The 16,109-nt window shown below is 43.2% G+C and overlaps 1 protein-coding gene across 1 annotated transcript in view; it reads left to right on the top strand.

Annotated features, from left to right (window-relative positions):
* The first annotated feature begins 385 nt into the window (after positions 1–385).
* Positions 386–16,109, top strand: part of Abhd3 (abhydrolase domain containing 3, phospholipase) — a 62,854-nt gene continuing 47,130 nt past the window's right edge. The window contains exons 1-3 of the mRNA XM_021150624.3: positions 386–618; positions 986–1,149; positions 2,405–2,587. Of these exons, the coding sequence (XP_021006283.1) occupies positions 457–618; positions 986–1,149; positions 2,405–2,587 (509 nt within the window). The 5' untranslated portion in view covers positions 386–456. The remainder of the gene's footprint in view (positions 619–985; positions 1,150–2,404; positions 2,588–16,109) is intronic.

Raw genomic sequence — 16,109 nt, 5'->3', positions numbered from 1 at the left:
TTGCAATTGATGGGATGTTTTTTTTCTTTAAACAGTCTCCCTAGAGACGCAAGCTCCAGTGGGACAGAGGATACTCTTCCTGCGTTGTGCAAGCTCTCCTTCCGCGTCTGCTTTGGATTCTGGAGCAAGTGCGGGCCCTCTGCAAACTGCGGCCTCCCGAGCTGGGCCGAGTCTACTAATTCAAGGTCAAGTGGCGGCCCGGTCTGTTTTCGTCTAGCTCGCGAGCTCTCTCCTGGCTCTGAAGGGACACTGGGGGTCCACGGCCTCCGGGCGGTCCAGCTGGCGTCTGGAAGGTTCTCAGGTAGGGTGGGACGGAACGGGACGGGCCACGCCTCCCGGGCCGCCGTTGGCTGAGGCAAAAGCCGTGCTCCACCCCGTAGGCGCCTCCTCCCGGCGTCTCCGTTCCCCGGCGCTCCGGCGAGCTGGCCTCCGCTGCAGTTGAGCAGGGCTCGCACTATGCAGCGCCTGGCCATGGACCTGCGGGTGCTGTCCCGGGAGCTGGCGCTCTACCTGGAGCACCAGGTTCGCGTCGGCTTCTTCGGCTCGGGCGTGGGCTTGTCACTGATCTTGGGATTCAGCGTTGCCTATGCTTGCTACTACCTGAGTAGCATTGCCAAGGTGAGCTGGGGGCGGGGGCAGTGGAGCGTGGCGGGCCCGGGGGGATCCGCGGTTGCGCAGGCGACCCTAGCCTCCGGCTGAGGTTCAAGGTCCTGCCCCTAGGTCCTCCCGGCCTCGGTCCGGCCTGCACAGCTGCAGTACTTCGGGAAGGGCACCCGGACTCTGTTCGTCTTTCTCCTGGGATGCGACTGAGCGCAGATTGGGACTGTTGTGATTATGAATTCTGTGCGTCAGTCTCCGGGGAGATGGAATCGGAGGGCTCGCTCGTGGCCTTCGGGTGGGGACACTGCTAAGTCCACTGGTTGCTGGTTTACGACCGCCGTAAACTTTGTTCTGGACCCCTTACCGATGCTGCTTCTCCCGGCAGAAACCCCAGTTAGTGATTGGAGGGGAGAGTTTCAGCCGCTTCCTACAGGACCACTGTCCCGTGGTGACAGAAACCTATTACCCGACGGTCTGGTGCTGGGAGAGCCGAGGACAGACATTGCTGAGACCCTTCATCACTTCCAAACCCCCGGTGCAATACAGGAAGTAAGTGAATGTCCATCTTGAGATGTGTCTTCTAAATCACAGGTTTTAATTCCCGCTTCCAGATCTTAGTTAATGCACCTGTGGTTAACAAAAAGAAACAATGTTAAAGAGACAAGAAAATGGGAGGGGTGTGGGGTCTACCCACCTACCTCCAGCTGCAGGAAAATATTCAGCTATTGCCCCTCCCCACCTTTTTACTTTGTTTTGTTTTGTCTCCTTTTCATCCTAATGTGAATGGACAGAATGAACGTCCTGTCTTACTTCTGGGATGTGAGAAGCTCTTTGGGGGGAGGGAGCAGAGGGGAGCTGTGTTACTGTTGTCCAATTTGTCCTTGAGGACCTAGACGCCTTGATAAGATGCACTGATGTATTCATATGTTGGGGATCCTGGGATAGGGGTTAGACAGCTATCAATAGCGTTAGGTTTTGTGTGTCTCCTCACAAAAGAACTCAGTAATAAGCACATGGATTTTTGAGGATAATGTCTTTGAGGTGTTGCCAACATGGATGGGAACATATCTAACTAGGAGATTTAGATGGTGTCTGTTACTAATTTCCCTGAGTCATCTAGTCTTTCCAGAGTTCCTCTTTTTTCCCCCCTGCCAATTTGTACTTTTGGGCCCTCAGATGCTATGTGAGAAGTTGTTCAAGAAGCAGATTTTTTCAAGGTACTCAGGGGCTTCATCACTGAGTCAAAAGAGCTGTAGCATAGAACCAGTCAGCCTTGGACTTCCTCATAATTTCCTGGCGGTATCTGTATGACCTCAATCAAATAGGGGTTAAATGCTGGGCACTTGAGAGTAATAAGGAAATAATTAATGTAGATATATAAAGGGCTATGTGTGTGTATATGTGTGTGTGGTACCACAGATAAATTGAAAAGCCACACTCCCACCCAAATATTTGAAGTTCTTTGAAGCTTTTTTTTAATTAAAATATTTTATTGATTCTTTGATAATTTTGTTCATGTATATAATTCATTTTTACCACATTAACACACACACCAATTACCCTAATATTCCCTTTTGGAGTTCATTTTTTACCTATAACCTTTTATTGAGGCTGCTGAAAATAAGCATTAATCTTCATAATATTTTTGTAATGAAAGGAGGTGACTTTTATAGCTATGTATATATTTGCAAATTTAGGTTAAGTTATTTTGAGATGACCAGATAATGTCATATTTATAGAATGAAAACACCAAGATGCAACTGAAAGGACTGCTCAGTAATGCCTTTGGAACTGTCACTTGCAGTGAACTCATTAAAACTGCAGACGGAGGACAGATCTCACTGGACTGGTTTGATAACAATAACAGTATGTGCTATGTGGATGCCAGCACCAGACCTACTATCTTGCTCTTACCTGGCCTCACTGGAACAAGCAAGGAATCCTACATCCTTCATATGATCCATCTCAGTGAAGAATTAGGATACAGGTACCTGGAAAAGATTGTTTCCTGTTTTTCACTTAATTCTTACAAATATGTTAATATTTCGGGCTGAGTGATCATGATGGAGCACACCTATAATCCCAGCAAAAGGAGGCAGAGGCAGGTAGACTTCTGTGAGTTCATGGCTAGCTTAGTCTTTGTAGGAAGCTCTAGGCTATTAGGGTACATATCGCAACCCTCATCCCACCACCGCCACTGTGGTGGTCCATGCCTTTAAAGCCCACCACTTGGGAGGCAGAGTGAGTTCCAGGAGAGGCAGGGCTACACAGAGAAACCCTGTCTCAAAAAACAAAACAAAACAAAACAAAACAAAACAAAAAAACAAGTTCCCCCCCCCCCCTTAGGTGTATACCTCTGTCTTTCCCTCTCCTTCTCCCTCACCCCTTTCTCACACACAGGCAATCTCCTAAGCTATTACTTATTACTTACATCGGATTCTTTTTTCTCCCTTTCCTAACTGATCACCTCACAGGAAATGATTCTTAGCATACTAACCACATGAACCGAGGGTAAATGAACAAATGAAATTAGAGCTACCTCCCCGCACCCCCACAATGTACAGCTGCAGCTCCCAATGGAGCAGTGCTATGCAGAACAGCATCTCCAATCTCCTGAGACAGTAGACAGAGGCTCTCACACCACACTTTGAATTTGGACCTTAGATTTCTGATCTTATCTGCCTAGCTTAGGTCCAAGTGTAAAAAACGCTCAGCATCAGCTTGTAGGTCATCCTTATTTTTCCACAGGCAGTCAGTTCCTTTTTTTGTGCACCTGAATTTGCAGGTGCTTGTGGCTGGTAGCCAGCTGATACCACAGCATTTTTGAGCCGCCATTATTCAACTTAGCCACCAGGTACAAATTTTCCATGTGACTTAGCAGCTTTACATTTCAGATTCAGCTCCAGAGTCTTAAAGCAGGGCAATTAGGAAAATAGTGGTGTGTGTGTATTAGTCTTTCTTAGCTGATGGTTATATTGCAATGGTACAGTCTGTGACTTGTGTCTTAGCATTAACTCTTGCTAAACTAGAAACACTTGATTGTTAGAAAAACTAAGGTTAAATTTATGTGGATAAAAACATTTTGATGCGAAGAGGGGAATGGCATAACAGAAAGTTCTGTTTTTTTTGTTTGTTTGGTTGTTGTTTTTTTGGTTTGGTTTGGTTTTTTTGAGACTGGGTTTCTCTGTATAGCCCTGGCTGTCCTGGAACTCACTCTGTAGACCACCAGGCTGGCCTCGAACTCAGAAATCTGCCTGCCTCTGCCTCCCAAGTGCTGGGATTAAAGGCGTGCGCTACCACTGCCCAACCAAAATTCTGTTTTAACAAGTTAATTCTGATCTTACACAGGCAAAGCCTCTTCTGTCCATGAAAGAGCATTCTCTCAGAAGCTCAGATACAATATTTTGGAACTCGGTTGCTAGGAAGTAGCAAGAATCTCTGATTATTTCATTTTTAAACAACATCCAGTTAAAACGCTTATTTCTAATTTACGGCTCAAACTTGGTCATGCTAAAAAGCTGGGGATCTACAAAGCTACTCCCCACTCCAATCTTGAGACTGGATCTTACATAGCTCAGGCTAACCTCAAAGTTAAAATGTAGCCAAAATGTAAGGAAGGCAAGAAATAATCAGCAACCTTGCATTTCTCTCTGGGACCTTGTGAGAAGGCTGTACCAGTTCCTTGACTGCTGCTTGAAGAACTAGAATAACCTTGAACTTCTGGTCCTCCCGCTCCAGCCTCAGAGGGTTGCAACTATGAATTTGTCCCTACTCTGGGTTCAGGAGCTTCTGCAGACCTAACCCAGGTTTCATGCGCACTCACTGTGTGAGAGTGAGGAGGTCTGGGCTGAATCCGACTGGCCTTTGCCCGGAGAGGGAAGGAGCAAGCCAGCCCTTATCAGGGAGCTCACCAGTGACCTTGGGGCCTAGAACTTTCTTTCTCGTTGTCAAGAGTTTCCTCTCGCTGAGGAAATGGCTCAGCCGGTGCAGTTCCTGCACAGTAAACATGAGAACCTGAATTTGGATCCTCAGAATCCACTTGAAAAACCGAGCTCAGGGACTGGAGAAGTAGATCAGCAGTTAGGAACACTCGCTGCTCTTGCAGAGGATCAGGTTTAGTTCCCAGCACCACATGGCAGCTCACAGCTGCCTGTAAAACTAATTCTAGACTCTCTTTTGAGCATGTGGGCACAAGGCATGCAACATGGTACACATACATATATGCTAACAAACACTCATACACATGAAATAGAAATAAATAATCTTTTTTAAAAAGAAAAAAAGCCTGGACACAGTGATGTGTTCCTGTAACCCCAGCACCAGGGAGATGGAAGCCAAACCCTGAAACTCATTAGACCAGCCAGTCTACTCAGGATGGTGAGCTTCAGGCTCACTTAGAGACCCTTGAAAAACCAATCGCAGATAGTGATTAAGGAAAGGCAGCCGGAATTAACCACTTCCTTCCACACACATGTACCCACATGCATATACCCATGCTAATAAGTACATGCAACACAACACTCAGAGTGTCTGAGTTCTACAAATAAAGCCTTGAGAAAAAAAAATGTCAAGTCTCTGCTGTAAGTTGGAGAGGCTGTATCAGTTAGCTTTGTCATTTAACAAACCCTCCCAGCGCTTAGTGGGTTAAAACAGCTGCTTTGCTCAGTCCCAAGGATGGGCAGTTTGGGCTAAGGTTGCTGAAGGTATTTTGGGGCCTTGGCCAGGATCATTTGTGCATATGTTGTCAGCTGTCGAGACAGCTAGATGCTGGGGAGGGTGGGGTGGGGGGACCTTGGCTGGGGCTACTCGGCTCAGCCCTCATGGTGCTTCACCTGCATGCAGGTTCACCCTGAACTGCTCTGTTGGTGGAAGAAGGTTTCTGAGCAGAGAAGCTATAATGGCCTCTGCCCAGCTGAGAACTCCCACAGTATTCCTTCAGCAACGTTCCAACAGTCAGACCAGGGCAAATCAGATGGTCCTCTCAGAATCAGTGAGAGGGGACTGAGAATTACATAATGTTTTTCCCTTTTACCACGGAGTACAGGCAGTTTCAGAGACCCCCGAGGTGAAACATAAATCTGAAAGCTTGAAAGAAAGCTGTGCTGGGTTCTAAAGAAGCAAGACAGGAGCTCAGTTGTTAGGGGTGTGGCTGGGGCTTTGCCAGCTGACGAAGCTTTGTGAGCCCTAGATGGGCTTTCAAGTTAAACCTGGACTCCTGTCGGGACCGCCACTTACAGAGCATTCCAAGCAGTTAACTGAATCCCCCCTCCACAGTTCTCTCTTCTGCTTCAGAGAACCTAGTTGGGATGTACACAGTACTTGATTGTACAAAGTGTGTTGTAGAAAAGTTTGTTTTCTTTCTTTCATCTCCTGGTGTCTCTTCAGAGTAGCAAATTTTATAATTTAGAAGCACAAGCCACACACAGCTCATTTCCTATGAAGAACATGTGGACGTTGGTATAATGTCTCCTAATACAGAGTTTTGTTGACAGAGATAAACATCCATGTGATGACAGGACCTAGCTCCGCTTATTACCTTATGTAAAACAGGTTGCTTGGGAGGGGCATGAGTTCTGTCAGGTCAGCAAGGAGCTTTGGATGCTGTCTGGTAAGATACTGAGACATTAGAGGGAATCTAATTCCCAGTCTATGAATGAATGAATCAGAAGGGTTTATAGTCAATGTAAACACATTTTCCACTCACTCAAAATCAATGATTGACAGGAAGGAAACTAGGCCAAAGTTTATATAAGCAAAGGTGTTCCTAACAAGGTCAAAAGTAAATAGACTTAGAAGGAGAATATTTGATCTGCCTATTGTGACCGTCTTATGATCGTCTTCACAGTACCATGGTGCAGATTGTCCAATTGAAGGATTCTTTTCTTTTCAGTTTTGTCAATCTGAGGCATCCATTTCCTAGAGAGCATGTTAGATAAGAAAGGTCGAGACTACAAGAAGAACATCCCATGGAAATCAGAGGACTAGGAAATGATTTGTTCCCTCTAATAACAAAATGTCTTTTTCCTTTGAGACAGGATCTCACTTTTAGCCTAGGCTAGCCTAGAACTCAGTATGTAGTCCAGGCTGGTATGGACTCTTAAGTTCTCTACCTCTGCCTCCCAGGTGATACAGATGGCATGCATTGTCACTCCCAAGTGGCAGATACTATCATCGTGTTGGAGCTGCTGCTTTTTAAAGATGTATTTATTTTTATTCATGTGCATTGGTGTTTTACCTGCATATATGTCTGTCTGAGGGCTCTAGATTCTCTACAACTGGAGTTACAGACAGTTGTGAGCTGCCATGTGGATGCTGGAAATTAACCCCGGGTCCTCTGGAAGAATAGCTAGTGCCCTTAACACTGAGCCTCCTCTCCAGCCCTATGCTGGGTTCTTTAAAAAACTCAATTCAGAGATTGAAGAACTCACTCAAGATGATAAAACAGTTGACCATGCAAGCATGTGAAGTTGTATTTGAGACCCCCCTGGGACCCATGTTTAAAGAAAAAACAACAACAAAAGCAGACATCATACAGCACTGCTCCTCCCAGGAAATGTGTCTAAAGACAGGAGAACCCCAGGAGATCATAGGCCAGTGAGCCTGGCATATGAAGCAGATGATAATGACAGAGACCCTGTTTCAAACAAAGTAGAATTTGAGGACTGACACCAGAGGTTGTCCTTTGGCCTCCACGTGAATACTGTAGCAATACACACATGCACACACACACACACACACACACACACACACACACACAGAATCTTTATTTGTGGTGCTATACCTATAGTCTACTTAGGAGGCTGAGGCAAGAGGAGCACTTGAGCTCCAGAATTTGGAGCCCTGCCTGAGCAACGTTGTGAAACACTCATCAAGAAAATGAAATTAAAAAAAAAAAAAAACAAAAAACAAACATAATAAAAGAAACCTACATGTAGTAGTACCAGAATAGGTAGTATTATGTGCCAGAATAATACCATGTTTTCTTAAACTCTCTTTTCATTCCCTGAATTGATTCCCTGGAGCAAAACAAAAACAGGAGGAAAAAGGTGAATCTGACTATATCTGGACCAGCTGTTACCTTGGCCCTTTAAAAAAAAAAAAAAAAAAAAAAAAAAACTCATTTATCATTATGTTCTGCCCCCAGCTAATATTAAAGAGTGACCCATCCAGAATTATGTAATAGCAAGCTCATTGAAATCTAGGTCAGTCATTAAGTATTTTGGAGCTGTGCAGTATCAGAGCTTATATCCCCCAGGAACCTATAGTCCAGCTGAAGTGACAGTGCATGCAGAGCAGGGAAGTGTTCATTCTGTAGAGTCAGAGCTGGCTTGGCTGCAAGGGGTGGGAGACACAAAGCAACAATGGCCCAGCAAGATCCAGGTTGGACTGAGTGTTAGAACACCTGCTTAGCATGCGTGAGGCCCTGGGGTGGATCCCCAGCACCAAAGTGGGGTAAAGTCTAGGCAATGATGTCTTTCTTTCCCATGGAAGTCCAGAAGGTGGACACAGCTTGTCTGGTACACATCAGTGCCAGAACGCAGGCACTCCTCTGACTCTGTGTGTGTGTGTGTGTGTGTGTGTGTGTGTGTGTGTGTGTGTGTGTGTGTGTGTGTGTATGTGACATGTATTTATGTAGAAGCCAGAGGACAACCCTGGGTATTGTTCCTCAGATACCATCCCTGGTTTTTTAATTTTATGAGGCAGGGTCTCTCACTGGCCTAGAGCTTGGCAAACAGACAAGTCTGGCTAGCCAGTGGTACCCAAAAAAGCTGCCTGTCTCTACCTCTTTAATGCTGGGATTACAGATGTGCACCACCATGCCCATGTCCTGCTTTTTAAAATTTTTATTTATTTTTATGTGTATGTATTTTTGCCTACATGAATGTCTTTGTTCCAGACCTGTGCCTGATAGCTGTGGAGGCCAGAGAGGGTATCGGATCCCCAGGGATCAGAGTTACAGACAGTCATGAGCTGCAACATAGGTGCTGGAAATTGAACCCAGATCCTCTGGAAGAACAGCCAGTGCTCTTCCATGTCCAACCCCAGGAGCAGTTTATAGAGTGGGTTCTGAGGGTCAGACTCATGATTTTATTGAACAGACTGAGGCATTTCCTCAGTCCAGGTTTTGTTGTTGTTTGAGTTTTGTTGTTGTTTTATGTGATGTACATATGTGTAAATAGAAAGGTGCTCATGCATGTGTGTACATGTGGCAGCTGGGAGTTGACATAGAGTGTTCTGTCACTCTCTATCTTTCTCTCTTTTCCTTTCCTTTGTTCTCTTTTTCTTTGGGGATGGGACATGGTCTCTCACTGAACCTGGGGCTTACCATGTTAGGTAGACTGGCTTTGTAAGCAAGCCTCTCGGCCACACCTGTCTCTCTCTGTGTCTCACTATCCCCCAACAGGCACACACTTGCACACATAAAACATGTGCGTGTATGCGTGTACATGCACACATGCATGCATGCATGCACGTACACACTGGGGTTACACGAGTGTTTTCAGCCATGCCTGGCTTTTACATGAATCAGGTCCTCATGCGTGCACAGTAAACACTTGATCCACTGGGCTGTCACTCTAGCCCCATCAGTTCAGCTCTAGCTATTGTATTTGAATCCCAGTACCCAAGAAGGAATAAAGGAGAGGTGGAAACCCCCTCTCATTCTTTACAGATGCACACCTAAGGGGCTGAGAGCTCAGTTTAGAGCTACCATGTGTGCCTAGCACATGTGCAGCTCTGGATTCAATTCCCAGGAACTTAGCCAAAGAGGCTTGCTTTCTTTTTTCTTTCTTTCTTTCTTTTTTTTTTGTTTTGTTTTTTTTTTGTTTTTTTGTTTTGTTTTGTTTTGTTTGTTTTGTTTTGTTTTTTTCGAGACAGGGTTTCTCTGTGTAGCCCTGGCTATCCTGGAACTCACTTTGTAGACCAGGCTGGCCTAGAACTCAGAAATCCACCTGCCTGTGCCTCCCAAGTGCTGGGATTAAAGGCGTGCGCCACCATGCCCGGCAAGAGGCTTGTTTTCATCTCTTAAGATGTCCCCAGGAGAGACCAGCGCAGAAGCTGAGCATACACTTGATAAGTCTGACAGGAAAAGGAGAGAAATTGGGAATCTGAGTTAGAAGAAAGGGAAGAGGTTTTTTTTTTCTTTTTAAAATTTTGTTGAGAAATTTTCAACACTAAGATGTGTTTTGAAGCATATCTCATGACTTTTTTCCTACTTAGATAAAGCATTATTTTGTTCTGTGTTCTGAAGGACAATGTCCTTTTGATTTACACAGAACCCACTTATTGGTAGCAAGGGGAGAGATTCGTTTGGGAGAAAGTTTGAGGTTAAAATTTGACTGCTTTCAAGTGTGTCTTTACTTTGTGCTTGTGGTGGCATTTAGGCGTGTAGTGACCATGATGCCTGGATTTCAATGATCCGTAGCATTAATAGCATTGTTAGTGGTACCTTGGGGTGTTGTGAAGACTTTCTCAGGGGAGGAAGGACGAGGAAGGAAGAGGGTACCACCACACTGAGGAAACTGAGCTGTTGAAACAACAGACTACCTCTCCCAGTTTAGATTAGAAATGATTTTAAGTTAACTTTCTATCTTAGTAACTCACTTTTTGTAAAAATAACATTTTTTTAAGTGTGAGAAATGAACTAATTGCCACTCCTTGTTCTTGAGACTAGCTAGTCTTCTTAAGCATAGTAGAAAACACTGATGGAAGGTTTAGATTATGTAATAATAGTCTAGAAAATATTTATGGTAGATACTGACAGGTGATCCCATTGTTAGATAGTCCACTGTGAGGTACACCTGAGATAAAGATGTATCGGAGTGGCCAAGTGCTTGTCTAGCATGCCCAAGGCTTTGCATTCATCCTCAACACACACATACACAGAGAAATGAAAACAAAAATGACCTCTAACCTTCACGGTCAGTGCTCTTGCCCAGGAGATATACTCTGTGTTCAGAATTCCCATCCTCCTTGGAAAAGAAGACGCGAATATTACTCCCTTACATAACAAGGACGGTGAGGTGGCTCAGGGGATCTTTGAGTCAGGTTGAGTTCTGATCCCAGGGTTACACACTCCATGTGCTTCCAGAAACATTTTATTCTGATCTCCCTGCTTTTCCATTTTCTTCTTTGCAGAAATTCCTTCTACCTCTTAGATTTACAAGGCTCCTATGTAGTCTATATAAAAAACATTGACTGGTTGGTCCTTCATCAAGAACAAAAATTTTGAAAGTATTGTTCTTGGAATCCACAAGAGTGAATAAGGACCATTATCTGGCATAAGGAAAAGCCTTGATATTCTGGCAAGGCCAGATAGAAGCAAGGTGCACTGAGTAGCCTATTCCTGAAAGACACCATTCTAAGAAAGCCTAGGCTAGCATGCCTGGTCTGACAGTGAGCAATCCAAAGGCAGGACAGACAGGCTACTGCTGTCTTTGTTAGCCTCCAGTCCATGCTTCATGCCACGTCTTGTCACACTCCTGGTACCTGGGAGCACTCATCTAAGTTGGCTCCATATTTAGTTGACAGAATATATGTTTAAAAAAAAAATTAGAGACCCAGACTGAATTCCTATGAGTAAGATAAAATACGAGAGCATTGGAAGGCTGCTGAGTAAATTTCAAGTCAGGCAACAGGGCTGAAAGGGGGATTTCAATAGAATGGTGTGAGAGATGATGCCTGCTGTGTTTGAGGTTTTCTATTTCCTCATATGCAGGAAGTGTTTGACAACTTTGTCCATGCAGCCACTAGTTTTAGAAATATCATGACTGGGGGCTGGCAAGATGGCTCAATGGGTAAGAGCACTGACTGGGGCTGGCGAGATGGCTCAGTGGTTAAGAGCGCCGACTGCTCTTCAGAAGGTCCCGAGTTCAAATCCCAGCAACCACATGGTGGCTCACAACCATCCATAACGAGATCTGACGCCCTCTTCTGGAGTGTCTGAGGACAGCTACAGTGTACTTAAATATAATAAATAAATAAATCTTAAAAAAAAAAAGAGCACTGACTGTTCTTCCAAAGGTCCTGAGTTCAAATCCCAGCAACCACATGGTGGCTCACAACCATCTGTAATGAGATCTGATGCCCTCTTCTGGTTCATCTAAAGACAGCTACAGTGTACTTACGTATAATATTAAATCTTTGGGCTGGAGCAAGCAGGGTTGACCAGAGCGAGCAGAGGTCCTAAAAATTCAATTCCCAACAACCACATGAAGACTCACAACCATTTGTATGGCTACAATGAATTCACATATATAAAATAAATAAATAAATCTTTTTAAAAAGAAATATCATGACTAAAACTTTAACCATATTCATAAAATAGTAACTGGCTGTTCTGGTTTTTAAATCCACAGGGCCACTAAGGTTTAACTCTCATCAAAGATAACCAGAATTGCTGCTTTGGCCGGTGGCAATTAAATTTAGCCTTTGAGGGTAGGGTACAGAAATGTGGTGAGCTGACTAAAAGCTGTTTGTAATGTTACTAGTTCTTGGGGAGCCTTAAGAACTTAATTTTTTGATCCAGGGTGTTATGTAGGCTGACCTTGAATTATCTTTGTAGCTAACATTGGCCTTGGATTCCTGAAGCCCTTTGCTTTCCTCTCCATGTTCTAGATGATAGGCACACACCAGCACACACAGGTCCTTTGACAGCTTTTATACCCTTAGATGTCTTGGTGCTCAGCTCATGCTAAGCAACTCTTTAAATGACATAGATATTGTCTACCAAGAGAGTGTCGGGCTGAGGAGATGGCGTGGGAGAGAGTTCAGAGTGATTGCTGCTCTGCTGGAGAACCCCAGTTCAGTTCTGAGCACCCATGTCAGGCAGCTCACTTTGTAGGTGGGCCAAGGATGTTATAACAGGGACTGCAGGTGTTTAACCAGGAATGAACCAAGAGTCACCATGATCTTAGGCATAAGGAAGAGCTTGCTCCTTTGCCTGGTTTTTTTATTTCACCTATTGTCAGGGAGCCCTTTCACTCAGCCTTTGTTTTAGCTCCTTAAACTTCTGCTCCTCTTTTTTTTTTCTGCTTAGAGGCCTTGGGGTCATCCTCTGACTCCTTGGCCAGCTTCTTGAACCATCTCAGGGGCTTTGTAATCCAACAGAGTACCTGTTGCCCCTTCTCTGAGCCTAAGCCAGAAATTTGATAGATCATTTTTAACTTCATGTCACAAAGTATTTAACTGATATTATTATTACTACCGTTGGCTTCTTTTGTTTACTGTTTGCATGATACAACCCTTTTCATTGTTTAACTTTCAAAGCGTCTCAATTTTTAAACTTAATAGCAGATATAATAGTCTGTAGTTCCAGTATTTGGAAGGGAGAAACAGGAGGCTCAGGAGTTCAAAATCATCCTCAGCTACCCAGTGATTTCAATTCCAGCTTACAAAAGACTAAAAAACTGAAAAACCAAGCCAGGCATGGTGGTGCACACCTTGAGTTGTGGCACTTTGGAGGTAGAGATAGGTGAGTCTCTGTAAGTTCAAGTACAGCCTGTTCTACACAGTGAGTCACAGGAGAGACAGAGAACTATATCTAGCAGTCCTGAAATGAAAAGCAAAACAAACAAACAAAACTCAACAAACTATATATGTGTGTATGTGCATGTATGTGTATGTGTGTATATATGTATATATGTATGTAAGTGTATATGTGTGTGTGTATGACCTTTTATCTAGTCTGACAGTTTCTATATTTTTTTTGTTTTTGTTTTTAAAGACAGGGTTTCTCTGTGTAGCCCTGGCTGTCCTGGAACTCACTTTGTAGACCAGGCTGGCCTAGAACTCAGAAATGCACCTGTCTCTGCCTCCCAAGTGCTGGGATTAAAGACGTGCCCCACCACTGCCTGGCCAGTTTCTACTTTTTTTTTTGGACTTTTAGGCCTTTTATATTTAATGTAATTGATATGGTAGATTTAAGGTATACCATTTATTTATAATTCAGTTTAGACTTTTAAATTTTTCTATTATTTCCCTGTCTCTCTTTGAATCTATAAGTTTAGATATGTTTATATCAAATATACAAGTTTATATCAATATACTGGAAAGTTTGGGGGTTTTAGGTTTTTTATTTCATTTCCTTCATTTTTCTTGTCTTTCTGGAATCTCAATTACATGTATAGCAGGTGTTTTGATATTGGAGGATGTTTGTTTGTTTGTTTGTTTGTAAATAAGATATCACTATGTATCCCTGGCTGTTCTGGAAATTGCTATGTTGACAAGGATAACTGTCTAGTGTACAGCCTTAAAGATGCTTCTTAGAATCACTGGGCAGGGATGGCGAACAGGGAAGTTATGGAGAGATTCAGGCCCAGTTTTCATTTAGAATTTAGAGCCCTTCCTGTGTCTTCCCTATTTCTCAACTGCAATAGTTCTCCCAAACTTTATATTCTTCAAGCTTATAAAACCAAGTATTTCTATTACATTTTTGTCTGTCATTGAAAAATACCAACTCCTCACATCTTCACCAGAGCTAAGCAGTGAGCTTTCACTACAACTCCTCACACCTTCACCAGAGAAAGGCAGTGTAGCAGTGAGTTTCCTTGCATCTACACCAGAGAGAGCTAAGCAGTGTAGCGGTGAGTTTTCACTACTCTGCTTTATGCTCCCAGCCAGGTGCATGTGCACACCCACCCAGGAGCTATCTTGGGTCTTCGAATGGAAAACACACAGACACCAGTTAACTTTAAAATGCTTTGGCTACCTCAAAGGCTGGACACTCCTAAACCTTCCCCTGCCAGTCATGGAAGTGGCCAGTGGCCACTTATCCAAAGTCCCACATGGTTGGGTGGCTTTATCTCCTGCCGATGCTGCATTCCTTTCTTTTCTCCCCAGTTCAGGCGATTCTGCTGTGCCTCTCAACATCCTACCCAAGCAATTCTCAGTGTCCTGCACTGTGCCCCCCTATTGGCCGTTGGCATCTTTATTGATGGATCAAAAACCAATTGGGAACTAGGACCTTCAACACCTGGACACACAGAGCCAAAGCATTAGCATCCATCTCCAACATCTCATCTTTGCTGTCCAATAAAAAAATCATAAATTGAGTATAACCACAACAATTATGTAAATTGCAGAGTATGATATATAATTAACATCCAGTCCATCATATTTGTCTATTATTTAAAATACTCTACCATCATTTGTAACTTAGTCTTTATGATTCTATACTGAATTATGTCTTGATTTTAGCCTGTCACACCATCTAAAAACCATGTTTTTAATTCTCTAACATATCTTTAATGTTAAACAACTTAAGTTTGCTTATGGGAGTGTAATTAATCTTCAATCCTGTCAGAAATCCAAGAATGAATTAAATATTACCTGGGTATATAGGAAGCACCAAGCATAGCTTCTCAAACTTATACAAATTGTAGAGACAGCTGACTACCTGGACAGTCCCCTCATTTCTTACAACGTTAGAACATCTGTCTTCAGCCTTTTGCCCCAGAGCCATCTGGCAGACTCAGAAATGCAGTAGGAATATTAAGGGCTAGCTTACCCTGTATTGGCAGAAATTATTAGTTGGCTATCCCACCTGTTTGTCCTTTTTGGACAGTATTTTGTCTGCAGATGAAATAGGCAATTCTGCCCCATGGCTACCTTGCCAAGATAATCAACCTGACCTGAAGATAAAGATGCTCAATTCTTCTTTGAAGGAGAATGGGGAAACTATCAGGAGCAGACATGTCTCATTGTCAAACAATCCTTAATAATGAGAACATTAAATGTCACAATCTGTGGATTTCTGATGTTTTTAAAGACTATCTATGTAAAATATATTTCAACTGTTAAACTATAGCTACTCTTAACCATTTCTATTTGAGTACATTGAAAGCACTTTATTATAATAAATTAGAATCTAACCTAACCATGAGTTTACTATCTGGCCCTTAACTTGTGTTCTTAATCACCTTGTTCTTAAATGAATTACATAGGCCCAATGCCTACCTAAGAGTAACAATATTAATTCAAATTTTGTACCAATGTACATATCCATACCAATGAAAATCTTAATTCTATATCAATATATACATTCTGTACCAATGTAAGAAATTGTAACTTCAATTTTACATCAATTACAAAGATTTCTACCAATGTAAGATTATGGCTGCACGATGCTTTATTCAAGAATAAATTTAATAGCTGGGCAGTGGTGGTGCACGTCTTTAATCCCAGCACTTGGGAGGCAGAGGCAGGCGGATTTCTGAGTCCGAGGCCAGCCTGGTCTACAAAGTGAGTTCCAGGACAGCCAGGGCTATACAGAGAAACCTTGTCTTGAAAAAAAACAAAACAAAACAAAACAAAAAACAACAACAAAAAAAGAATAAATTTAGTAAGCCATCCCACCTACTTCCTCCCTCTTCAAAATTTTGACATTTCCCAAATGATCCCTTAAAACAACCTATCTATAATTTATAAAATAACCATAACCAGACACCCAAGATTGGGATGACAACTCTCCATGCCTTCTTCCTGCTGAATAGAAGCAATGAGAAATTCTT

This window comes from Mus caroli, unplaced genomic scaffold (genome assembly GCF_978045245.1).
Source record: "Mus caroli unplaced genomic scaffold, Mus_caroli_1 scaffold_19, whole genome shotgun sequence".
Classification (NCBI taxonomy): Eukaryota; Metazoa; Chordata; class Mammalia; order Rodentia; family Muridae; genus Mus; species Mus caroli.
The sequence above is the reverse complement of the archived record's forward strand: the minus strand, read 5'-3'. Positions and strand labels throughout refer to the sequence as shown.